The sequence below is a fragment of the Phoenix dactylifera genome, chromosome 3 (assembly GCF_051530095.1).
Source record: "Phoenix dactylifera cultivar Ajwa chromosome 3, Ajwa_hap1_PhDact_Kaust_v1.1, whole genome shotgun sequence".
In the NCBI taxonomy this organism is placed as follows: Eukaryota; Viridiplantae; Streptophyta; class Magnoliopsida; order Arecales; family Arecaceae; genus Phoenix; species Phoenix dactylifera.
The window spans coordinates 42,838,309-42,864,700 of NC_143192.1; the positions used below are offsets into that span (position 1 = coordinate 42,838,309).

Consider the following 26,392-nt stretch of genomic DNA (forward strand, 5'->3'; position numbering starts at 1 on the left):
CCAGTCACCAGTGCATCCGCTGGCCCTTACACCCACTCCAGTGCATCGTCGTGATGGTGCCTCCGCTGGCCGCCGAGGGCCTGCCGCAACCGTCGTCATCGCGTTTGGTCCCCAATCATATATCCCTTCTCACGACGGCAACATGAGGGGCTCTCACGATTCCCCCACTTTGCTTGCGTCGAACGGTGCCCATGAATAATCTCCAGTCACCAGTGGGAGGTCTTTTCTATCCTGTGATTGCTCGCATCCATTTGGAGATGGGTGTGGGTGTGTTTGATGTGGTTCCAAGATGGCTGGTGTTTTTCTGACCTGATCACCTTCGGTGGACACAGACTTGGTTGTGGTTGCGTACGTACCAAAGGATCATTTTAGTGGCACAGCACAAGCACAGTGTGACCTGGAAATTCCATATTTCCTTTAGGGTCCTGCGTCCCTTCTATTTAAAGCCCTCCTTGCTCTTCGGGATGCCAAGACGCTCTACTTGTAAAATGCCTCCCATGATCTCTACTGCAGGTATGCATAACTTTAATTTTATTATTTTAAATGTATATAGCCTCTTTTTTTAACTCGTTAAAATATTATAGTGACCTATGCCTACAGTTTACATCCCTGTCAGACCATTAAGAGAGTAAGAGACTTTACAAGTTTCTCGAGAGCATGTAATCTTTTAGAAGATGGAGTTTGGGATGTGATCCATTTTTGAAGGACTAAATGTTAATTTAGTATCAACCTTTGATATTGACCATCTTTCCAAGCTTGGATACCCTTGAACAGCTGATTTTCTTTGGTCATATGGTTTGGGATTTCATTACCAGATTCTACTATCTTCCACAAATCTATGGAGACAAATAAGCTTCTCATCTTTATACTCCATAAATCATAGTTCTCACTTGAGAAAATAGGAACCTACATGCTGCTCCAATTTACGCTACTTGTGCTGGCCATTTTTCTCCTCCAAAATCTTCTTTTTCTTCTTCAAATTTCTGCCTTAAACACCTCTTTCAACCAAGCTCTGATACCAAATCTGTTGGCTGGACATACCAGCAATTATAAAATAGTAAAGGCAGAATTAAACTCAAACTAATTAGCACAATAAAGGATCAAGTAGTTGCTGAAAAATCTGGAGTATATTCAGCAAAATAAGAGAACAAATGGGGGAAGAGATGCAACCACTCTTTTCGGTTGTTTCTTTTCTCTATTTTTTCTACAGCACGTTCATGTCTCTTCAAGTTCTTTTACATTTCCAAACATAACTTGCTCTCCAAGTCTTGCAATCTTAGCCACTCATTCTAATCATACTTTGACTCTAGTTAACAAAAGTAACTATGGTAAGTATTAAATAGAATTTAATTTGACAACACATTAACCATAACATATAGTACTCTGCTGGTTTATATACATAATTTAGACACTTGGAACTTGGAAGCTTGAGCATGCAATTTCTTTTAAATTTGCTTTGTCTTCTCAAATAAGCTTTTGTGAAAACACAAACCCTAGCTAGAGTTCGCATGCTTGGCAAGTAATCACTTTCAATTCAAACTAAATACTAGCATATCGCTATGTTGCTTGCATTTCTATTCTTTATTTCAAAATGGGAAGTGATTATATTCTCTGCTGGGGCATTAGGCTGGAAGGAAAATAATCTCTTTCTGTAAATCACAAATCTCGTTAGTCCAAAATTTACATATAACTAAGATTGTGCTACTTCAGATTTGATTTCTCCCAAAAAAAGTTGACTGATAATCTTCCTAATAAATGTCCAGGGTCATGTTCAAGCTGACCTTCCTGGGGAAGTTAGGAAGTATATATATATATATATATATATATATATATATATATATATATATATATATATATATATATATATAACCAAGTAGTACTACATCTGTATAAATTTCACATCTACCACCATTATCATCCTTAATTCCATGCATCTACCCATATGATGTCACATCAAGCATATCTATTAGACCTTAGGTGAATAACCAGAGGCAGCACAACGATGCATATGATTTTCAAATTTCTAACATATAGACCTGATTCAGGAGGATCACTGAACTCGATGTGGATCACTTTGGCTACTACGAATATTCAGGAGGATCATCAAACTCGATGTAGTTCACTTTGGCCACTACGAGTATCCATGGGGATCACCAAACTCGATATAGAACATTCTGACCATAACGACTATTTAAGAGGATCACTAGACTCAATGTGGAATACTTTGGCCACTACGAGCAAGACTAGACAAGGTTCAGGAGTAAAATCTGCCACATTGGAAAGCCGAGTCACAGACCAAACTTTAAGGGGCCATAATTTAGTCATATGATGCCCGATTGAGATGATCTTTTTTTTTTGGAATTGGGTATCTTTTCGAGATCTACAACTTTGGGCCAACCTCCTAAAATCAAGCCGAAATTCCAACATTTAGGCTCCAAAACGGGCTAGTCAAATCAAAAATTTTCTTTTTAAATAATACATTGAAGAAGCGTAGCTTTCTAATCAAGAAGAATTAGGTGGAGTGACAGAAGACAGAGTTAATGGATAAGTTGAGATCTACATCCTCGAAATTTTTAGTTTTTTTATTAGAAACAATATTTTAGAAGAAAGAGTCCCACAATGATTAGGAAGAGGAATCTGATCCAAATTATATTAGGACAGACCTCACATTATAAATAGAAGCTATGTACCTCTTTTTTTTAAAGATCAATGAAAGAAAAGAGGACTTAAATCTCTACTTTTGAGAATCCTCCATCTTCTTCTAGTTTTTCTATTGAGAGATTCGAGTTCAACAAGTTGAAGAAAATCTTCCTTCTTTTCGATTGGATCAAGTTGGTATCAGAGCCATGCTTTTACCTAGTGGAATTCTAACTTGATCATATTAGATCAAGTTGGTATCAGAGCTCCGATCCTCTATATCTGTGGGGGCCTCTATTCATGGTCCAGATGCGCGAGTATATAAGCAGTCTGAAGAAGGGCTATCCATGCTTGAAGTACGGTGAAGGACAAAGGCAAGTATAGCTACTAGTTCTATCTCAATGGATGATGAGATAATAAAACATCTCACACAACTAGAGGAGAAGATGGCTTAACTCACATAGATTGTGTCTCGATTGGCGATGCGTTCAACATGAGTACCAACAACTCCTATCTTCGGATAAAACCACATGGTTCAGTAAGGAGGTGAGGAAGCAAAAAATTTTTCATCTTCAGTTCTAATTTAACAGGAGCTAAATTCTCTAAATAAGAAAAGATCTGATTCAAGAGAATCACTGGACTTGATATTAATCACTTTGGCCACTATGAGTATTCAGGAGGATCACCAAACTTGATGTGGATCACTTTGGCTACTACGAGTATCCAAGGGGATCACCAAACTCCATATGTAATACTCTGACTACTACGAGTATTTAAGAAGATCATTATACTCGATATGGAATACTTTAGCCACTACAAGCAGGGCTCACAGGGCTTAGGAGCGAAATTGCCACATCGAGAATCCAAGCCGTAAGCCAAAGTTTAGGAGGCCATAATTTGGTCATACGATGCCCAACTAAGATGATCATTTTGTTGAAATTGGGTATCTTTTTGAGATATACAACTTTAGGCCTAGGAGGTTGAATCGATTCGAAATTTCATTGTTTAGGCTTCGAAACGAGCTAGTCAAATTGAAAATTTTCTTTTTGGATAAGACTTTGACCGAACGTAGCTCTCTATTCAAGAAGAATTAGGTGAAATGACAGCAGATAGAGTTGATATAGAAGTTGAGATCTACCTTATTGAGATTTTTAGTATTTTCTGCTAAAAACCTTAATCTCTCACGATTGATCCAATGGACCTAGTTGCTAGCTTGACCTCCGGATTTATCTATTTTAGAAAAAAAAAGTCCTACTATAATTAGAAAGAGAAATCCGACCCACATTATGTTAGGGCAGATCTTCCATTATAAATAGAGGCTATGTACCTTTTTTTTAAAGACCAATGAAAGAAAGGGGGAGTTAAAGTCCTACTTTCGAGAATCCTCTATTTTCTTATAGTTTTTCTTTTGAGAGATTCGAGAATCCTCTATTCATGGTCCAAATGCGTGAGCGGTACAAGCAGTGAAGGATTATTCATACTTGAAGTACGTTAAAGGATAAAGGCGAGTATAACTGCTACTTCTACCTTGACGGATGATGAGATAATGAAACATCTCACACAACTTGAGAAAAAGATAGCCCAACTCATTGAGATCGTGTCTCGATTGGCGACACCTTCAACACGAGCCCAAGTAACTTTATATTCGGGCAAAACTAAGTGGTTCAACCGTGAGGCGGAAAAGTAAGCATTTTTCTATTTTCAATTTTGATTTAGCAAGTGCTAAATCTCCTAAACAAGAAAAGTTGATCTAGGAGGACCATTGGATTCGATGTAAACCATTTTGGCCACTATGAGTATTCAGAAGGATCACCAAACTTGATGTGGGTTGCTTTGGCCACTACGAGTATCCAAAAAAATTACCAAACTCGATGTGGAATACTTTAACCACTTCGAGTATTTAGAAGGATCACTAGACTCGATGTAAAATACTTTAGCTACTACGAGCAGGGCTGAACGGTGTTTAGGAGCGAGACCCGCCATATTGGAAAGCCGAGTTGCAGGCCAAACTTTAGGATATCATAATTTGGTCATATGATGCCCAATTGAGATGATCTTTTTTTAGAATTGGGTATCTTTTCAAGATCTATAACTTTATTCTAACTTGAGTTGAATCGGGCCAAAATTTCATCATTTAGGCCCCTAAACGGACTGATCAAACCGAAAGTTTTCCTTTCAGGCAAGACTTTGACATAGCGTAGCTCCCTATTCAAGAAGAATTAGATGGAGCAACAGAAGATGAAGTTAATGTAGAAGTTGATGTTTACCTCATCGAGATTTTCAATTTTTTCTACTAGAAATGTCTATTTTAAAAAAAGAGTTCTACTAAGATTAAGAAGAGAAATCTGACCCAAATTATGTAATGACAAACCTCACATTATAAATAGAGGCTACGTACCTCATTTTTTTTAAAAAGATCAATGAAAGAAAAGGAGACTCAAAGTCATACTTTCGAAATTTTTCTATCTTCTTCTAGTTTTTCTTTTAAGAGACTCGAGTTAAGTGAGTTGAAGAAAATCTTCCTCCTTTCCGATCAGATCAAGACCTCAATTTGACGGGCCAGCAACGAGCACATGATGAGCTTCAAGCTCCTGCCAAGCTTGCCTATCAAGCCACGGTTGATGCAACAATCTATATACTTTTAAGCATCCATATGCTCTAGTTGTTATTAAGGCACGGGCTACATCTTTCGAGTGAAAGAAGGATACTCCTTTCTTTACATGAATCTATCATTGGATCACCCATAGTGCAACTCTTAAAGCACTTCGAACACCATTATTTATCTACCTGCATAAATCTCAAAGCGACCAGTGGGTGATTCAATGGTGGATTTGTGGGAAGGAAGGTAAATCTTTTTTCCACGCTAAAGATGCAACCCTTCCCATTGTTATAGTGGGTTCATCTATTTTTGCCTATTCGATATAAATGATATGGAAGAGGAGTATGATGCTTGCGTTAGTCACGTATAAATCAACTGGCTCAGCAACACTAATTTGTGCCTAGATATTTGATATTTCCATGCTAAATTGCAAAGTAGTCTTTCCGCAACTAAACATCAGTTTTTGACGGCCGCTGGCAGACGTAATTGACGCATGCCACCATCCATGAACCTCTTTACTAGTTAGGCCATATTAATTATTAGCCTTAATAGTCTCTTGAGTACCTCATCAATAAGAGTACCGGTCATGCATCTATGCAGCTAAAGTGATGTCTCGGATATCTGTCCTGCTTGTGCTGCTCCCTTTTGCACCAGCGGCGGGCCGACAGCACTCCTCGGACACCCAGACCTACATAGTCCACATGGACGCTACCAAGGCCGCAGCTCTCGATCGCTCCCTTGGTGGAACCAAGAGATGGCCTGAAGCTGTGCTCGAATCCCTACTCCAACTCTCTTCTTCAGAACAAGAACGAGAGGTAGCAGCACCACCCCAGCTACTCTACGTCTATGACACTGCTCTCTCGGGCTTCGCCGCCAAGCTTTCACCCAAGCAAGCAAAATCTCTGCAGCAGCTCGATGGTTTTCTCTCTGCCTATCCCGACGACACGTCGATCCAACTCCACACCACATACTCCTCACAATTCTTAGGCCTAATGCCCGGCAAAGGCCTGTGGACATCGCCCAACTTAGCTTCCGATATCATTATCGGTGTGGTCGACACCGGAGTCTGGCCCGAGCATGTTAGCTTCAGCGACGCCCACATCTCCGGCAGGCCCACCCGCTGGAGAGGCGCTTGCGAAGCGGGCACCAAGTTTTCCTCCAACAACTGCAACAACAAGCTGATTGGCGCTCGCGCCTTCTGGAAAGGCTACGAGGCTTCAGGTGGAACGATAAATGAGACTAGAGAGTTCCGGTCGGCGAGAGACTCCGAAGGGCATGGCACTCACACTGCATCAACTGCAGGCAAGACATTGTTGCCGGTGCTAGTCTCTTCAGCAATGCTAAAGGCTCAGCTAAGGGAATGAGGTACACCGCAAGAATTGCTGCCTACAAGGCGTGCTGGAACTCACTCTGTGCGAATTCCGATATACTGGCTGCGGTGGATCGGGCGGTGGCGGATGGTGTGGATATCCTGTCCCTCTCACTTGGAGGTGGATATCGGCCTTTCTATAATGACAGCATAGCCATTGCCGCCTTTGGAGCTATCCAGAAGGGCGTATTCGTGTCATGCTCCGCCGGAAACTGGGGCCCTCAGGAAGCCACCGTGACCAATACTGCACCATGGGTCATAACAGTCGCTGCAAGCTACTTGGATCGAAGCTTTCCAACTGCAGTAAAGCTTGGTGATGGCCGCACGTTCAAAGGTGCGTCTCTTTACTCAGGGTCGCCCACAAAACTGCTGCCCATCGTCTATGACAAGACCGCCGGAGGACGAAGTGCACGATATTGTGGAGCGGGCTCCCTCTCACCAAAGCTTGTTAAAGGAAAGATTGTCGTCTGTGAACAGGGCCTTCTTGGGCGGACCCAGATGGGGGAGCAAGTTAAGCTTGCCGGAGGTGCCGGAATGCTGCTGGTGAACTCTCAAGAACAAGGGGAAGAGCTACTTGCTGATCTCCACGTTTTGCCTGCTTCGTCACTAGGGGCAGATGCCGCAAAAGTAATTAAAGCCTACATTACTTCTTCGAAGAGGCCCATGGCCATGATCACATTTCTCGGAACGTCATACGGGCAGCCGGCACCAATGATGACTGCATTCTCGTCAAGAGGACCAAGCTTGGTGGGCCCAGACATCGTGAAGCCTGACGTTACTGCACCGGGCATTAATATACTAGCAGCATGGCCACCTATTGTGAGTCCTTCCCTTGTTGAGAGTGATACACGTAGGGCTAATTTCAATATAATCTCCGGCACCTCCATGTCTTGTCCACATGTCTCCGGACTCGCAGCACTCCTTAAGGCGGTCCATCAGGATTGGTCTCCAGCTGCGATAAAATCGGCATTGATGACCACTGGTTACACTCTCAACAGCAAGAATGGCTACATTGTGGACGTTAGCTCGGGACTGCCGGCAACTCCATTTGTGTTTGGGTCAGGGCACGTCAACCCCGAGAGAGCCTCGAACCCGGGCTTGGTCTATGATATTAGTCCGAAGGACTACTTGGATTACCTCTGTAGCTTGAACTACACTTCCCCGCAGCTGGCAACATTGGCCCGGAAAAATTATAGGTGCCCGAAGAACAGAATACTTCGCAATATCAGGGACCTGAATTACCCTTCTTTCTCGGTACTATTTGAAAGTGGAAGCCCAAACTCTACCGTGACGCAGCCAAGGACCGTGACCAATGTGGGGCAGGCAAGATGCAGATACACGGTGAAAGTGCGTGAGCCGAAAGGAGTCACCATAAATGTGGATCCGAAGGAGTTGGCCTTTGTGGAGACGGGACAGAAGCTAAGTTACAAGGTGAGTTTTCTTGGGCTGAGTGGGAGTAACTCTTCTTTCGGAGAGTTGGTTTGGGTGTGTGGTGAGTTCTCAGTTAGGAGTCCGGTTGCAGTGACATGGCAATAGACGGATCCATTCACCGAAATTTCGGAGGAGTTTGCCCACGAAGCCTTCCAGGCCCCTGCATCTCTGCAAATTTCTGCGATATGATCACCACTGGCTCTACCTAACAAAATCATTGCATATGCTAGATTTTAGTAGGAGATATGGAACAGCGGAATGGTTATGCTTTTAGCAAGTAATGGTGTGGCAACATTGACAGTTTACTTTTCATCATGCGGGCAAAGTTCTAAATCAAAATAGATTGGGGACTGAATATTGATGTCTGGATATGTGTGTTCGATGAATTATCACAACCTAAGAGTTGATGAGAAAATTACAATAGTTTATTGTCAAAAATTGACCGGTACAGCATCAATATATATATTTTTTTTGAGTAGAAGCACAGCATCCACTACAAAAGAAAGGATATCTCCCGGTGATTTTTTTGGTCTCTACCGACGCTTTTAAGCGTCGGCGAATTTCCAGCCCACGCACCACAAAGCGTAGGTCAGACGTCGGGCAGGTAGGCGTGGGTCCGGTTTTTGCCGACGCTTTTTCTTATCGTCGGCAAAAACAGGGCTTCCAGATGCTAATAAAAGCGTCGCTAAAAGACTCAAAGCCGACGCTTATAAGCGTCGCTAAAAGGTCAGTTTTGAACGACGCTTTTTAGCGACGCTTAAAAGTGTCGCTAAAAGACTCAAAGCCGACGCTTATAAGCGTCGGCGTTAGCCACCTGTTTTTAAAAAAAAAAACAGAGTAGCACTAATTGCCTCAGCCTCTGCTGCCGAGGCTTCAACCAAATATTCCATACCTTTGCTCAGTCTCTTGCACCAAAATCAATCCTAAGTGACATATCCCAATCAATTCTAGTAAATTCCACTAGATTTCAAACTCCATAAATTTACATAAATCATAAAACACACATTATACAATATGAACCAAACATTCAAATTACATTGATATTGACACAAATATTTAGATCATTCGAAATATAAATTTACATAAAAAGTTATGAATTACAATGTACTTTTACATATCAAACTCCATAAAAAACAATCTACAAAGTATCAGGGACGGGATTCAGCTCCATCATCATCATCTCTGCGAGCATTTGAAGTATCAGGAATCTACAAAAAAAAAAGAAGAGAAACCTTAGATATTTGTAAAAATGGGATACATTAACTTATATATCATAATTGATAATATGTAAATTTTTATTCAACCATAGCTCCATTTAATTTATCAGATATGCCAAAAATTATCATCCAAACAAAGTGAGACAAGAACTATGATGGACATGGAAAAAATGTCGCAATAAATACTTAAAGAACAGAGAAAAAACATTACCAAAACACCTGCAGGAGGATCACGATATCCTGTGAGTAGGGCAAAAACATAGTTTTGGCCATTGTGTCGTGCCTGGAGGAATATGCAGGAGAACATTAGTAAAAGAACCAGACAAACATTGATGCAAATCTGAGTCCAAATTTTCAGTGATACTACCTTGGTGATAATGCTTAAGTCTGAAGGATATGCTCCTCCATTGGCAAATCTTGCTGCTTGTTCATTTGGATATGGCTGAGGGAAACGATCGCTTAATTTACCAGGACGTGTGAACATTTCACCTTCATCATTTGGCCCATCAACCACCTCAACCTCAGCTGCCATAGCCTTTGTCTCCTCTTCAGTGTATGCTACACCAACAAGATCTCGATATGAAATCAGAGACATTGAATGGCAAGAAGCACAAACTTGTTGGTAAACCTGGTGACCGCACCGAATTTTGCTCAAGTTCATTATAATTAGTATTTTTCAATCATTGTACATCCACATTAAAACTAGTATACAGCTTTGCTTATTTCGTTGTGTAGATGAACAAAATGTTAGTTATCTAAAACGGACAACCTTTTTTGCAGCCAAGCTACTAAGCTACTCAGGTTAGCCATTAAATGATAACAAGAGATCTCTTCAAAGTTGATGCAGCATATCTCAAAGCATAAATTCATTAAAATTCATGTAATATATAATTAAATCAGTATAGCGAATATAAGAATCTTACAGAAATGAGAAAAAAATTAGTAAATATAGAGATGGTACTCCACTTACGATGCGTGGTCATAGGAACTAAGAATGCCTTTGTGAGGCCAAGGATAGATTGGACATGGTAGGCCATGCTCAGCTTCATCAGCAGATGCCAAAGTAGCCAGGCTCAATATACCAGAAACACCTGCTCCAAGGAATGCCAATGCTCTTAGTGATTTCACACCAGCAGATCCAACACTTTCTTGATCTTGCTTACACACATAAGATGGAAGCAAAAACAGGGCCTGCATGTAAATGATAGATAGTTAAATGCACAAAGAATGAAAACAATAAAATTAATGCAACTTGACTAGAAACCACCACCAAAACTAGAAAATGGAACTCCCTTCAACCAGAGGAATATAATAACTGAAAAGGCCATCAGTAATTTTTGTTCTTCGCCTACTGCTCAGAGAACAAGTTTCATCTATTTGCGTAATGAAGATTAAGTACTTGGGTGGAGGAAGATCTCTCTTATGGCTGTGCTGGGAACTCCCTCATCTTCTTGCTCCAGGCGAATCTTTTTCAGAGCTATCATCTCATTGGTCAGACGGTCCCGAGCCTTGTACACCACTCCGTAGGTCCCTTCCCCAATCTTCTCCACCTTCTCGTACTGCGACCAAAATCCTCACATTATCACTCAAAACATCACATTCTACTACCAGAAGAAGGGAAAGCACATTACTTCTAACCTGGTCCATTAGATCCCAACCAAACTCTACTGGGGCACGAACACAAGAAATCCAAAACCTAGCATTCCATAAAGGAGAATAAACGAAGAATGTGAGTTGAGAGCAAACTCAACCAGACAAGAAACAAATCTAGACCGCGCATGCCGCATTCATCAAAAACCATATCGATCAAGATCATAGAAATCGATGGCATTTAACCAGAAACCAATTCCGATCGGCGAAGACAAAGCATTCGGAACAAAGCCCTAAAGTCCGATCAAATCCATCAACAATCATGTAATCCAGCGGATCACTTTCCATAAGCATTCGTATAGAAGGGGAAAATCAGAAACAACAAAAAAGGAACAAGATCGGAAACGAGGTGTAGAGAGCTAAGTACCGAGCTACGACGGAGGATCGAATCCCCGAGACAGCGGAGGAGCTGCCGGAATCGAACGGAGTCGGGCGTCGAAACCGAGGAGACGAGGGTTACTCTACTTTGTGGGCTTCGAAAGAAAAGAGAGTATGGGGACTGGGAAGAGAGCACGCGCGAGAGAGACACGGAACTGCCTGAATGCCTCTCCACCCCTCTCCCTCCCTGTCTCTCTACCCTTTTTCTTCTCCTCCCTGCGTAGCTGGTGGATGGCTCTTCCTGCAGCCATTTTAGTCAACTCCTCAAAGAGATTTGGTTTTTTTTTTTTTTTTTTTTTTTGCTAATGAAAAGGGGTAGGGGGAGGAAGGGACAAGCCCATCCCCGCGTAGCAGCCCCCACTGGGCCCCCGCCCCGCCAGGAGAATGTTCGATGCGGGCAAAAATGGCCGTGTGTTGGGCACCCCGACCGGTTTTACTCATACTCTCCCCACCCGTGGGCCCGGCTCAGCTACTCCTCTGAGCTCTGGCTCGAGTCCCACGTGTGAGTACGTCACACCCGGCACCATCCCGGCTACTAGCGGTTCAAGAGCGGTCCTACACCACAAGTCCAAGCAGTGGCCAAAATAGTAAGCTCCGGTCCACAATTTAATCGTCGCCGCAGCGATTCGAACTTGGAACCTTGTGGTTAGAATTGCTGCCCAGTACCACTAGGCTACCACCTTGGTGGCAATCTTATCCCAACTCTACGACGTTGGGAAATTACCGACGCTTGGAACAAGCGTCGGCAAAAAAGCGTCGTTAAAACCCATATTTCCTGTAGTGATGAAATATGCAAATAGAAAAATAATTTAAGCAATGGATCATCTGTGAGGATCCGTGCGGGCGTGTGTTTAGTCTCACATCAGTTATTTGTTGGGTAGATCTTGGGTACTTATACAAGATCAAGAAACCCAAACAATACCTTCTGGTTAGCTATTTTGGGTGAAATCCTGCATTATTACAAATAGTATCAAAGCGGATCCGGTCCATAACCTATATAACTAAGGGATACTGCAGTACAGATCCATTGTAATTGACCATAAGCCGATTCATAGTATTTGTGAATGAATTTGAATGGGTTGGAACCCTTAGCCTGACGAGGACGTCAAGGTTGGAACGGAGGAAGTATGTAAGGATCCGTGTGAGTGTGTGTTTAGTCCTACATCAGTTATTTATTGGATAGATCTTAGGTACTTATACATAATCAAGGAATCCAAATAATACCTTCCAACTAGCCATTTTGAGTAAGGTCTTGGGTTATTACATCATCAATTTCAAATGAGCGAAATTTTTCATCTTAGATAGGATAATTATTTATTTTTACAATCCACTGCCATTGATATAGGTGACATAATCCATCAGTTTTCACTGTAATCAAAAAGTAAAAATGTTTAATAAAAATGACATTGGTGTAGACTTGTACACCGCATACTAAATAAAATTAGCCCAAATCTACTTGGGGTCTGGTTGTATGAATGATTCACCTTTTTTTCGCTACATGCATTGTTAGATCGTGCAATAGCCGCGACAAGATCTGCATAGGTAGACGAAAGAAAGAGTTTGGAAAGCTTTAAAATCTACAAATTCATGATCCAACGGTTGATGTTGCAAAAAAGGTTTAATCATTCTTTCATGCAAAAGATACAGCTCGACCCCAATCTGCTTGAGCGTCAAAAATACTTGTTGCTTGGAGTTTTGACTCTTCCAATTTTAACAAAGTGAGGCCACAAAAGTCTTTTTCACTGTAGCTAAAGTATTGATTGTCGTTATGAAGTACAAGAAAATATTTCAATAGAAAGCTAGAATGCAAGAAATCTATCATGGGATGAAGGATAAGTCATGTCGGCATACCAAACAAACTATTTGATAAATTCAGCCATTGATCTAGATATGGTAAAGCAAGGAATCATTAAATTCTCGTGAAGGGGGAATAAGCATTAACACAAAATGTTTCCTGGCATTTTCGGTACGGTCAGCATGCAAAAAAAAGTCAGAGAGACTCATTCGCACTTTTTTTTCTTGCCTAAAACGGTGGTATCATACATAACGTGTACGAATACAATCAAAAAAAAATCAAAAAATAAAACATCATGGAGAGCACTAGGCAACTCCGCCTCTCTGACTCATTTGCATTTAAACAAGCAGCTAATATAGGCTCTCGAACCAAGCACTTGCAACCATAATTGTAATTGTAGGCAAGTCTTTTAAAACCAGAGATATCATCCATCTCGATGAAAGAGATCAATCGGTTCTAGCAGTGATAGCATGCTGAAATTTTAAATTTTTTCTGTGACTGCACCTGTTCGGGTTACCTACGTACCCCTTCACAAGGGGGATCAAGCCACACGTAGTTCTTTTTAATTTAAAATCCTAGTGAAAAATATTGAATTAAACATTTTAATTCTAGCATAAGAAATCAGATTTCAAAACATCACTACAAAACACATGATCGATATGCTGGAATCGTTTAAACAATTATGCTAAATCATTTGCATGATTAATATCAGATCTGAAATGAGATTATTAAATTCTAAACTTGACTAATCTATGATCCAACTAATCTTTGAATACCCATTGAATACGTTCTGAAGATTACTCTGTGAAGAGCCCCTGAAGAGGTTTAACCCTCAGGGATTAGATCTTATCTAAATTACTAGTATCAGATTTATACCTTTGCAAAATCAGAATATAATGGATCAAATGCTCGAGCTTCGCAGCCACACAATCATCTGGCCTCCATGAGTAATCCACGCGAAGTTCCTGGAGAGATCCAATCCCATAGAAGTGCTAGCTTGCGCAGAATTTCTTGAAGCTGAAATTTGATCTTCCTGACACTATCAACCTTTGATCTGCCTTCTTGGAAGAATTTGGAGGAATGGTTTATAGGGATTGAAGAGGACTTAGATCTGATCTAAAGGCTCTTATCAGGGACCCTTAACACTAATGGCGTGATGGACTTAGAGGAGGAAGAAGTCAGCTAGATTGCATGCAGAATTTTTCCATGCATGAACTAGGGTTCCTCTCTTTTCTTTTTCCTTCCTTCCTTCCTTTTTTTTTCTTTTTCTCTTAATTTCGGCCACAAGCTGATGGAGGTCCTTTTAATGTCGCCCTCCACCCCTCTTCACACACCAACCTTCCAATATTTTGGGAGGATTTTATGGGGTTTCGAATTCAAAATTCAAATGCTTGTTTCATGCGCCAACACATGATGAAGCTTGATCTAATCTAAACCATTCATCATGTTGCCACTTCCTTCTTTCAATTTCGAAATTTCTGTGCCCACCATCAGATTAGAGGGTCATGAGGTGATTTTGTGGTGTTTAAATTCGAAATTCAAACTTAATTAGAAGTGAGATAAAGATACGGATTACATATACCGTGAAAAGAGAGAATTTGATCTTATCCAATTCTTTTCATGAATTTATCTCTCCATTTCGCCCGACCTGATGATGAAGGAGGTCCCTGATGTGTGCCACATGTCCCGTGGCACTATTAAATAAATTAAATTAATTTTTCAATCATATTAAAAATTAATTCATGGCGCCATGCATGGATATGTGACATGTGGATTTCAAGATCCGAATAGTTTCAGATCATACCCATTTAATTTAATTAAATCCTAACAATTAGAATTGTCCAATTATCTTGGGTTGAACCTAATCCAATTAGGTCAATCCCTAATTGAGCATAAATTTAATCTAATTTAATTTGGTCAACCTATGTCCTCTTGATTCAGACCTAATCCAATCAGGTCAAAAATCCTGATTGAGCCCAGAGTTGAATCCAATTCAATTTGGCTCATCTTCAGTCCAATTACTCAATCAAATTGAGTTTATTAGTAATCTAATTACTAATTAATTCTTCAATAATTACTTTAATTATTTTATAAGATAATTTGCCAATCGAATTGACCAAATTATCCCTGAATGATTCTCAACCATCCATCAACTATCTTGATAAATCAGGAAACTTCTATGCGTGTGACCTCATAGGTTTGAACCTAGGCCGGTAGTACAGGAACAACTTTCTGCACTAATCGATGTGACCATCTAGCAATGGTACCCGACACCGGATAGGCCGAATATATACGAAGCAAATATTCTGGAACCCTGTACTATAGTTACTGTATAATTCATCCCTTTGACTCCTAATGCCAAGATTACCTCAGAGTTCTGTCAACTCTATAATCAGTGCATCCATGATGTGATTCAACTTTAGAAATTCTGTGACTCCTCACAAGGATTATCCTGGCCAAGGTTTTGCTAAATTGAACACAAAGCATTATCTTCTGTTTCTAGGAGGGGTCAATTCCATCTTGACTCACTCACTGATTTCGCAAGTACTTGACTGCAATCAGTAACCTTCCATCCCAGAATTAGAAATTCTGCTAATCCGGTACCAAAGTACAGAGAGTTGCTTGCTAATCACTGTGGTGATCTCAGGTCCGAGGAATACTTATACCCATATCCACTCGAAACATATTTCGATAGTAGAGTGTTCCGGAATTGGTCACGTTCAGTGAAATGTACTCCTACACTTCACCTGTGTGACATATCAGTGTCTCCACGCTCCTTGGTTAAGAGGACAACCAACGTATATGTCTCACAACGATCTAATCTCGATAATGCTGTCGTCCTACTAACAGTATATCATTTGGTCGCGAACAGGTTTAAGGACTTGAAGATAAATCCTCCTTTATCATAAAATAAGTCCTAAGGATTTCATCATATAAGAATTCATTTGAAGATGTTCAATAAAATGATGAATAATTCCAAATAACACTTTATTAATTTGTCAATTTATTTACAAAATTCAATCATCAATATGCTGACGATTGACTTTTAGGATACAATTCCCAACACTCGATGCATGATATGAAAAGTATGGTAAAAAACAGCAAAATAGAAATATCTCAAGATTTTGGCCATGATTTTGGATCCTGACAGTAATACACTTAATTTTTGCACTAGCATCTACTATACTATGTTATAACACTGTTATTATAGTATTAAAATAAACATTCTTTAATCATAAATTATTATTATATGTCGTATATGCTGAGACAAATACCAACGGTGATAAGTGAACAATGGTTTCACTGGAGCTGCGTGATGATGGACTAACGTCGTCTTTTGTAATACCCAAAAAAAGAATTCTGGGACCGCCCAGCCCGACCTCACGCACCAACCCTTGGGCTTGTGGGCCAGCTTGAGCAGGCCAGGCCCAAAGCAACCCATGCTCGGCTCGTGGGGGAATCAGGGAAGAAGACCCTGACTGGGAGTCTTCTTCCTCCCCAATTTTGGAGGAGAAGAGGACTCGGAGATCTTGCCTATAAATCTTCCCTTCTCCTCGGATTTCTACCCCATGAATCGCCAGAAATTGCCGCCAACTCCCAGTTGCTTTTTCGAGTTCTTCCCTTGATTCCTCACTGGAAACTTCGCCGAACCGAGGTAAGGCTCCTCCTGCTCCTCTTTCTTCTCTACTTCTTTTTCGGCCTTACTAACCGTGATAGGAACCGGTAATCGTCGGTGTTGCAGCCGAAATAGGGTACCCCTAGTCCTCGTCCCTCTTGTTTTGCTGCTGCTGGCCGCCGATTTGGCTTAGGTTGTGGTCTCCATCAAGTGGGAGCTGGGCCACCGCCCCTTGGACCTATGAGGGGTACGGAAGAAGGAGGCAGCCGATCGCGAAGAGAGGAGAAAAAAGATTTCTCTCTCTTCTTCTCTATCCTCTCTCCTCTCTCCTCTCTCTCTCTCTTGGTTTCTCTTTTTGTTTGTTTCTTTCTTTACGGAACTTTCTCTCTCTACCTGAATTGTTTCTCTCTCTAGTTTCTCTCTTCCTATTGGTTTCCTCTCTCTAGTTGGATCCGGAGAGATCATTGTTTTGAGGACTGCTGGATAGTCCTAGGTCAATAGAGGGTTCTAGGTTGTCAGATACCCATGTAAATTTTAATGTTAATTTGGTTCTGTAGAAAAACAATCTGTTGGATGAGAGGACGTTAAGCAAGATTTTTCACATCTCTATCGTAGATCGCGGTGTGGACAGATGATTAGTCTGTCTGAGTTGTCAGCAAAGAAGTAACAATTCTTGTACATCGACTTGCATAATATAACTATTTTTGCACCTATATATGTATGATGTGCTATGATCCAAATAAGTAAGAAGCAATAATAGTTTTATATTAAAATGTATTTTGATCGTATTTGCTTTTGATTGGTATCATGATGGATGCATGTATGCGCATGACCTACACCTGCATAATCGGATTTATGGATGTAATGCTCTAGATTAACTTTGTTATTATTCATTGCCCTATCACGGGCTGGAAGTGTTACCGTGGTTAGTCTAAAGGTGAAAATTAAAGAGATTGATATGTGGATGTGAACTTGATTAAATGAACAAGGACTTGGGTCGTCTCGTTATCATTAGTTTGTTTCGTCACAGGCTCTAAGTGTGATACTATTGGCTTGCCTCGTCAGAGGCTCTAAGTGTAATACTATTGGTTTGCCCATCACAGGCTCTAAGTGTGATTCTATTGATTTGCCCATCATAGGCTCTAAGTGTGATACTATTAGTTTGCCCATCATGGGCTAGAAATGTGACTGGAATTTGGCCCAAAGTTCGAAAAATAATTAATCCGAATCAAGTTAATAAGAAACGGGATAGAAAATATTAAAAACACTAATAAAGATTTTGAGATATCGTATGGTATAACACTCTTGATGGCTGGATTTATATTGGTATTTGATGTGCATATTTATATTGATTATTCAATCACTATTGATAGACGATTTGTGATTTCATGATGTGTGCAGTAACGTTTTATGGTTTTCAAACTAGTATTATTATTGTGTTGATGTGGGTGTGTGGAGATTTTTACTGGGTTGTAAAGCTCACCACCTCTACGATGACGTGCAAGCCCATAGATGAGACCTACACAAATGGATGGATAAAAAAGTTCGAAGTGCTTTCGGAGCTATACAGGATGCAATCCAATAATTGATATCACAAAAGAAGAACGATAATCCTTTCACTTGAAAGATACAGCCCAAAACCTAGATCAAATCAGATCCTCATATATTTATAATCCGGTTGGACCAAATAACCTAATTTCACGTCCTCTTCCCTGAGATGATTTCGAGACGTTGGCAAGAAAAAGTGGAATTCCAGAAGTTCCCATTTAATTTAGAAATTATTAGATGGATCAGGTTCAGTGGAACAGACCACTGGACCTCGTCCATCTAATAATTTCTCCATTTACCTAGCCCAAATTAGAGACCGGTACATACGAGGCACCTCGTTTTCTCTGGCCTTCGTGTCCGATCGGCTCCCTTTCCCTCTATTTCGATGGAGGGGAGGCGGAGAATGGCGACTCCAACCGCAGCTGCGAGAGACGAACAGCAATGGAAGAAGAAGAAGAAGAAGACGAAGACGGCCGGAGGAAAGGAGTCGGGAGGGAGGTGGCCGCAGATCAAAAGCAAGAGGGATCTCCAAATCAATCGCCTCAAAGGCAACAGCCTCTTTACGGTATATGCCTAAGGACCCCGAATTCCTTCTTTTCTTTTCCATCTCTTTTGATCTCTCTGTAGTCTAGTGCTTCTAATTAAAGAATTCGTCTTTTCTTTTCTTTTAGGGTTTTTTTAGGCCTCAGGTTACAGATCCTTTCGTAAAGACTGATTTTTGACCATGTAAATACTTGTTCGAGCATGAATTCTTTGTTCATATTTTTGTTTGTGTGTGTGTGTGTGTTGGGGGTGGGGTGGCGGCGCGCTAAATAGATTATCTTATGAAGGAGAATGAAGCATTGAAGCGTTATTCTTTTTAACCCCTACGGATAGCATTAGGTAACAAAACACGTATTTGACATAAAACGAAAGAAAGACTTGAAATGTAGAGAGAATAATTTCTTCTGAAGATGATTAAATTTTCTTCGAGTTCTTTTTCTGGGTGTTCATATTTCCTCCTAGTGCTGAGGCATGCTTCTACGATGTTGTGTGCTCCCATAGTTACTTGGTCTGTTGGTTCATCCACTCTGGGATTGGATTCATAATTTGGTGTTTTCTCTTCCTGAATGAATTGGATTCATTTATAGTACGATTGGAGTCATTCTTTATTATGCGTTATTAAACATTTTTGATAAAATGGTTTGAATTTATCAATATATACAAGGTGAATAATACAGAAATATTTTATGAGTGTTAAAAGGAGTTAATTAAATAAATCGTGATATGGGATTCATGAGTTGCTTAATACAGTAAATCTTGTAGAAACCGCTTTGAATTTTATCAATTCATAATTCACTTCTGATTTAATGAATTAGGTAACTCTATGTGCTCTAGCATCATGTGATTGTAGGCATGACTTATGATCCAAATCGTTTAAATTACATGGTTTAGTCATGTTAGAAGAAGAACAAGATCCACTGGACTCGTGCATCGTTAAACTTTAGTGTAATCACTAATAGCCTGTTCAAGTTAAAAGTCACTGTAAGAAAATCTCTTGTAAGTTGAATATTGCAACACTGAAGTCAAGTTAAGCTAAAGTATGTATGATTGATCAAATTGGCTAACTAGATCTCAAAGGAATATCCATTCCAATCACAACCTCAATGAAGCACAAACAATTTCTGGCTCATCCTATATCAAAAATATACCCGTTATAGGTGAGAAAAGGCCTCATATTACTGACTCTTTGTCCTATATCCAGGATCATGAACTCAATAATCATTCCTTATATAAGTCCCTTGACCTCTCTATATTTGTGCTATTATTTAAAACCATTGAATTGCTGACACCTTAATTTATCCGATTCCCCAAACGAATGCTGGAATTACCTGATGCAACATTTTGTCTGGCTTTTTGTAGGTCAACTTTCTTGCAATCAATCATGTCATCTGCAACCTTTGAAATCTTAGCATATCGATGCCTATTCTGTTTGCATTGTGGAACCAGCCCTAGAATTACTAATTTGGCTTTCTCGCCACACTAGCTCCCTATGGATTTCTTATTTTCATTCTTCCATAACTAGTATGGAACTTTTTGGAAACCCACCTTCATTTCTTGTGGCGTTCGCTGTCTTCTCCCTCAAACTGCTCGCTCCATCAGTCTGTCTCTTTCCTCCCTCCTTCCTTTCACAGTTCGGTTCTCTCCTCGAACAACACCATCCTCCCCTCTATCTTCATCTTCCTTGTACTTTCCCCATAACCTCCTCCTTTCATTCAGTCATCTACTTGTCCTATCCTCTCATTCCACTTTTATCACCTGCTCCATGACCCCCCTTCATTTCTTGTCCCAACTCTGGTCTATCTGCAGTCTGTTATGATTAGTGAGTTGATAATTTAGTTGTTATTGTCTCCTATCTATTTGCTAGAGCATGCCCTCCAATTCTTATTATTTCTTTTCGGTGATTTTGATAGTTGTTATACCCACAAATGTTAATTAATGGGGAAAAAATATGATAGCCTAAAACTGGTGTCTATCACAGTCTACATGCTTTGCCAAAATCAAGTCAATTTATAAGATGAAAGACAAAATGATATGCATTGGTGCTCTTCGTATTGAGATGTGGAGGTAAACCATAAAATAATTTTGAGTGACTAAACTTGAATACTAATAGAAACCCAAATATTCAGCAAACGTGAGACAAGTGACTACTGACTAAAGTTATAGTTCCATATGAATAACTTGTAGACAAATACCAAATGTAGGGCTATAGTTTGTTAAACTTCAGTTTACTTGCCAACTTCGAGGATACACTGCATCCAAATGGCCCCTTTGGCTCCCCAGGATCTGAATTAGAAAAGTGATTTTAAGGTCCTCATGGACTCAACTTTTGGACTTCAGTAAAGCAATCACCAGAAATTACCACTTCCACGTGATCTAAAGTTCAGTCCATTTGGGTCGGTGAAGGTTGGTAAGGTTAGGGCAGTAGGTTTAGCTTCAATTCCCAATCCAACATATGATGGCTCCCCGTCGGATTCTTCCAATCTCAAAGAGGGCTGCGATAGGGAGATCCTCTGCCAAAACAAACAAAGCCATGAGATGTAAAAAAGATGAACTTGAGTAATCCAGCCCGTGCATAAGCTTGGCTAGACTCATTCTTGGCTTGATTAATTCTTAGCTGAGGTTGAACTGTCCATGAATGACTTGTTTAAAGATTGCCTTGAGCACATGGTCCTCTAGGTCTTTTGTATGTATCTTCTGATCTAATCTTAATGTTTAGATTTCAATATATGAATATAGCATTTATTGTTGAGGAAACACTTCATCCATTAGATTGGTATTGATATTGAACAAATAAACTTTAGTAGGTCTTTATCAGTAACTGAACCTCAAGCTCGGCTTATTCACTGACTGAACAAGCCCTTATCAAGGCATATATGAAGCAAAACAAGTGCTACTGACTTGTTTAAAGATTGCCTTGAGCACATGGTCCTCTAGGTCTTTTGTATGTATAGTCTGATCTAATCTTAATGTTTAGATTTCAATATATGAATATAGCATTTATTGTTGAGGAAACACTTCACCCATTAGATTGGTATTGATATTGAACAAATAAACTTTTGTAGGTCTTTATCAGTAACTGAACCTCAAGTTCGGCTTATTCACTGACTGAACAAGCCCTTATCAAGGCATATATGAAGCAAAATAAGTGCTACTCACATATGACACAACCATAAGCACAAGTAACCCACCTTGTAATAACCATCCTTTTTCCAGCCACTAAGTTTAGAGCTGAGGTCATCTGCAAGTTTAAGGCTGATTGGGTCCTCATATGATATGTACTTCACCTACCAATATTCCTTTTGGGGACAAGCACTTGCAATAGCTTTTGCCAATGTGACAACATTAGACCATGGGAGGTCAAGAGGGTTGTTTGATGTTCATGTGACTAATTCTCTTTTCTCGTGCCAGATTTGTGTAGGGTTTAAGTGTAGTTCTTGTAGCACTTGTCAAATTGTCAATGGTCAAGAGAGTAACATGGTCTTTGCATGACCAGCAATATATTGTGTCCAATCATATATTTTAAAACCTGATAATTAACTGTATGTTACCAGCACAGACTTTTCCTGAGTTGGTACGTTCACAAACCAGGCTCATGTTTCATAGAAGATATGAGACCTTGGCAGGTTAAGAGGATTCTGGTTTTGAAAGGTTCAATGCTGGCCAATCCTGAATGACAAACAGTCTATATAGATTACATTAGGGTGGACCATCTCAGTATTTCAAGACTCAGTTCTGATTTTACTTGACCTGTTTCACAGGTCATCAAAGGACTAAAATATCAGTTCAAAAGACTGCTTAATTCTTGTGTTAGCAAGAAAACAGTTGGTTCATATCATTTAAATCTGTTCAGGCCTGACTTCTAATTGAAGTCTAGCTGCAGACAAACAATTATCACAAACTTAAGAGGCCAATTGCAAGTCACAAAACTCGTGCTATACAATCAGAATGCTAGCTACTTATGTTTGGACAAAAGCAGTCAAACCTCTAAGGAAATAGATTATCTCATACAGTGATTGTTACTGTGGCGCGAAAGGAAGCATCATTATGAGTTTGTTTGATATTGAGGATCAGCAGTACTGTTTGTGAATTGCTAGAAATGCAGTGCAGTGCATGTTTGTTTGACTCACTGTTAGTTTGTTACCTATCCCATACATGGATAATGATTCATAAATTCAATTATGAATCACTTGTGGTAAAACTTAGCCTTGACTGAAAATACAATCATTCCTTATGATACCTGTAAAGGAAAAGATGACAATTATGAATCATTACAGTTTTATTTTTATAGAAGCCCCATAAGGAAAATTTACCTTAATTCTATTATCTGCAGTTCTTTTTGGTATCATGGAAATGTCTTAAGGATCATATATCATCACTTTGTTTGCTAGTGAGACATTTACCTTAAGAAAGTATTGTATGCCAAGGAAATAGCATTAATAACCATTCATCATTCTCTCTCTCTTTCTCTCTTTATTTGAGCATAATTTTTCAGATACCAAATTTTTTCACTGCTGCTGAAGCAAAGTCCTTCATTGAAGCAGCAGAGTCTGTGGGCTTCATGCACCAAGGGAGCTTGGGTCCAGCCAAAGGTGAAGCCTACCGAGACAATGACCGCATTTCTGTCAATGACCCTGTTCTTGCTGAATGCATATGGGAGTCAGGCCTGAAAAAAGTATTTGATGATATCAAAGTTCAGGAAAAAGTGGCTGTAGGTCTGAATCCAAATATTAGATTCTACAGGTGAAGATCTTATCTTATTTTTTTCTTTTCTACTTTTACTAGTTTATGTAAAAGTTTCAAATTTATGTACATCCAAATTACAAATAAATTGGTTCAGCAGTTTCAAATTTCCATTCTTTCATATATTTTTTTTTTGAATACTGAAAAGGATATTAAAAGTTGTGCTTGTAGTTGTACAGTGACTGGAGCAGGATTCATGTCTACCTTGGTTTGTAAGATAAATATCCGGATGAAACCAAGCCTTTATTAACTTGTCTATCAAGTAAAACCAAGAATGGAAATTGAGCCAATGAACCAAGGGGCCCTGGCAAACCTTGAACATTCACTGTTTAGTGTTCAATTGGGAATTGCCTACCAGTTATCGGATATAATCTGTCTGGCTAATTGTACATTTTGCAGATATAAGGTGGGCCAGCGGTTTGGTCGACATATTGATGAGAGTGTGGATCTTGGAGACGGATGTAAAACACAATATACTTTGTTAATATACCTTAGTGGCAGTGAAGGTTCCAAAGTGAAAAAAAGTGTGGGTGGTAACCAAGAATCATTCATGCAATCTCTAGTTGGAGGGGAAACTGTCTTTTATGATCAGAGGCAAGGGGTTGTGGCAGAGGTATTGTTTGCTTTTGAACTGCGTTAGAAACTTGTGATATTCCTTATTTTTTTTGAAGGCAACTGGATATGTTTCTTTCCTTTTTTTCCTATTGTTTGCTCTTTTACTACAAAAGTGTCTGTTGTATGAGAAAAGTCAAATGAGCAAGGCTCTCTGATAGCTTTTATTCATCAAGGGAATTTATGGTGGTAGTTCTGCATTGCAGGTTGCTCCAGTAGAGGGAATGGCTCTCCTTCACATTCATGGGGCGAAGTGCATGCTGCATGAAGCTCGGGCTGTTGCCAGAAATGTGAAGTATGTCTTACGTTCAGATGTTCTTTTTGCTTAACAGTGCATCAATTAGTTTCTCAGGTAAGGAGCTGGTTTGTTTACTTTAGCCTGAAGCATTTTTTTCATATTTAATTCAGACGAGAATGTAGCCTCCAGTAACTTGAATGCAGGAGATCCTGGACTTGACATCCTGGATCAGAAGTGAATACATTGATACTTTCTGAAAGCCACTTAGGGATTGTTTGGATAATTCTGTTGGATCCGCAGGAGTGGAAACGGGATTTCCAGTATTTCAGAATATGTGGCCTGGTCCAGCCTATGTCAACCAGACCACCCCCAGCCAATTCCTGCAGGGGGATAACAAACACCTGCCGAGGTCTTTTTTTCTCCCTATGGAATTTGGGATAGCCCACTCCGAAGGTATTATTGTAAATTCTATGAATTAGGCTCGGCCCAGACTGTGGTCCTGTGAATCTTGCTGGATTGCATAGGATTATCCAGACAAATCCTTAATGTTTTGGGGGATAAATTTATCTTGCTGCCTCTAATGATGTTGATGTTATACAGTTGTAATCCTTTGTCGTAATCCTTTGCCATACAGTTGACAGATTCAGCAGGCAACACAAACAAGAATGGTAATGCATACAAGTTCAAGGAAGTCTCTCAAATTTGCTAGTTATGCTGATAAATATATGCCTGACCATCTCAACCTAAATTTTAAGGAAAAATCATTAGTTGTGGCTGCATAATACAGCGCATAGCTATCTGGATGAATCATTGTTCAGCTGCAACCACATCACTGAATAAAAGAACCTCTGTAGTAATGTTACGAAGCTTACTCCCGACAGTTGTGTTTGTATTTCACATGATGTGATATGTGGATAGGAAAAACAGCATTGTCTTAATGATTTTAAAGAATAAAATTAAAAGGTTAATGTTGCTTCTGGATTTTGAGTATGGTTTTCTGAGTTCAGAACTATGATTCTTTTTCTCAAGTCCAGTGGAAATCTCGGCAGAAATTGTTTTCTTCACAGGTCATAGTGGGCTCTTTTCTATCCGAAGTTGCTTTCCATCGAATTCAGCAGCAGTGTAACAATCAATTTCAAATAGGAGACCAAGTCTAAACTATTCCAAAATTTCTAATAGATGACATTTTGATCCATCAATCAAACAAGAAAAGAAGATTTTGAGGCGTGCAGGCTAAAGTTCATCAGTAATGACCACATCATTCGACATTCAAGGAGCTTGGGCAAGCAACATATGATCCATACTCAAATGAGCTTTGAAATGGTGCTCCGGGATGAACAATTTCCAGTCAGAGCAATGAAATCTAAACAATCGTTTGATAGGATAAAAAAATAAATAGATAATTATATACCAAAATACTGGCAGCCTGATTTGGTCATTGCTAGTATTTCAGCTCTGTGAAATTAAAGTTAGGAACACCATCCCCTCCCTCCCCCAAGCTTTTGCAACATGCTTTTCCCTGTGCATTTAAAAAATCTGAAAATAGAAGTTTTCTCAACGGATCAATTGAATTTTGTCATTAGACTATAAATCTGCTTGTTTGATGAACCTTGGCAGCCTGTGTGCAGACGGGAGAGTGTTGCTACTAGTAAGATATAGTGAGAACCCCTGTAATAAGTTCCATTTAACAAATAGTCCCTCGTATGTATATGTGGCATTGATTCTATACGAAGTTACTACTGTACAAAAAGAGGGGTCAGGGACTAAAGATTAAATTATCATTAATAACATTGGCTGGAATACCCTTTATATATATATATATATATATATATATATATATATATATATATATATATATATATATATATATATATATATATATATATTGCCAATACCCTCCTCTACCGTGCCTCCATAACCAAGGATCTCTATCCACGAACCCATCCCTCTCTAGTTCTTTATAAGTCTTTCTTGTGCCCCCTTATTTTTCTGAACTCTCCTTTTTTTTGGATTTTTGAA

General features: G+C 39.7%; 2 protein-coding genes and 1 pseudogene across 11 annotated transcripts; 2 read left to right on the forward strand and 1 right to left on the reverse strand.

The window, feature by feature from the left end:
• Positions 1-350: 350 nt before the first annotated feature.
• LOC103717249 (subtilisin-like protease SBT1.1) lies at positions 351-8,313 on the forward strand (annotated as a pseudogene). Its single transcript, XR_015976417.2, has 2 exons — positions 351-513; positions 5,837-8,313. The product of XR_015976417.2 is annotated as a subtilisin-like protease SBT1.1 (transcript).
• A 656-nt stretch (positions 8,314-8,969) lies between these two features.
• LOC103699919 (cytochrome c1-2, heme protein, mitochondrial-like) lies at positions 8,970-11,561 on the reverse strand. Of its 3 annotated transcripts, XM_089929698.1 has the most exons (7): positions 11,271-11,557; positions 10,892-10,949; positions 10,653-10,812; positions 10,224-10,444; positions 9,621-9,881; positions 9,465-9,536; positions 8,970-9,244 (listed from the first exon to the last, which is right to left on the reverse strand). In XM_089929698.1, the coding sequence occupies exons 5-7, from the start codon at positions 9,846-9,848 to the stop codon at positions 9,185-9,187; spliced, it is 360 nt and encodes a 119-aa protein (XP_089785824.1). In that variant the 5' UTR covers positions 9,849-9,881; positions 10,224-10,444; positions 10,653-10,812; positions 10,892-10,949; positions 11,271-11,557; the 3' UTR covers positions 8,970-9,184. The 3 variants fall into 3 exon arrangements, with proteins under 3 accessions (XP_089785824.1, XP_089785823.1, XP_089785825.1); XM_089929697.1 differs by having other exon boundaries at positions 9,621-9,903; positions 10,224-10,812; positions 11,271-11,561; XM_089929699.1 differs by lacking the exons at positions 8,970-9,244; positions 9,465-9,536 and having other exon boundaries at positions 9,672-9,811; positions 10,224-10,344; positions 11,271-11,558.
• Positions 11,562-18,256: 6,695 nt separating this feature from the next.
• LOC103717237 (2-oxoglutarate (2OG) and Fe(II)-dependent oxygenase superfamily protein) lies at positions 18,257-25,350 on the forward strand. 7 transcript variants are annotated; one of them, XM_008805549.6, is made up of 5 exons: positions 18,257-18,805; positions 23,276-23,523; positions 23,923-24,136; positions 24,342-24,487; positions 24,563-25,350. In XM_008805549.6, exons 1-4 carry the CDS (start codon positions 18,626-18,628, stop codon positions 24,462-24,464), a joined length of 765 nt encoding a protein of 254 aa, XP_008803771.3. In that variant the 5' UTR covers positions 18,257-18,625; the 3' UTR covers positions 24,465-24,487; positions 24,563-25,350. The 7 variants fall into 7 exon arrangements, with proteins under 7 accessions (XP_008803771.3, XP_008803772.3, XP_008803770.3 ...); XM_008805550.6 differs by having other exon boundaries at positions 18,286-18,805; positions 25,008-25,350; XM_008805548.6 differs by having other exon boundaries at positions 18,461-18,805; positions 24,577-25,350.
• The last annotated feature ends 1,042 nt before the right edge of the window (positions 25,351-26,392 follow it).

Bases quoted from the DNA above. Each gene is read 5' to 3' on its own strand.
- LOC103717237 (XM_008805549.6), top strand. From the start codon at position 18,626: ATGGAGGGGAGGCGGAGAATGGCGACTCCAACCGCAGCTGCGAGAGAC. The intron at 18,806-23,275 runs GTATATGCCTAA...ATAATTTTTCAG, and splicing joins AAGGCAACAGCCTCTTTACG to ATACCAAATTTTTTCACTGC. The intron at 23,524-23,922 runs GTGAAGATCTTA...TACATTTTGCAG, and splicing joins CCAAATATTAGATTCTACAG to ATATAAGGTGGGCCAGCGGT.
- LOC103699919 (XM_089929697.1), bottom strand. From the start codon at position 10,450: ATGCAGGCCCTGTTTTTGCTTCCATCTTATGTGTGTAAGCAAGATCAA. The intron at 9,537-9,620 runs GTAGTATCACTG...ATATTCCTCCAG, and splicing joins ACTTAAGCATTATCACCAAG to GCACGACACAATGGCCAAAA. The intron at 9,245-9,464 runs GTAATGTTTTTT...TTTTTTTTGTAG, and splicing joins ATCCTCCTGCAGGTGTTTTG to ATTCCTGATACTTCAAATGC.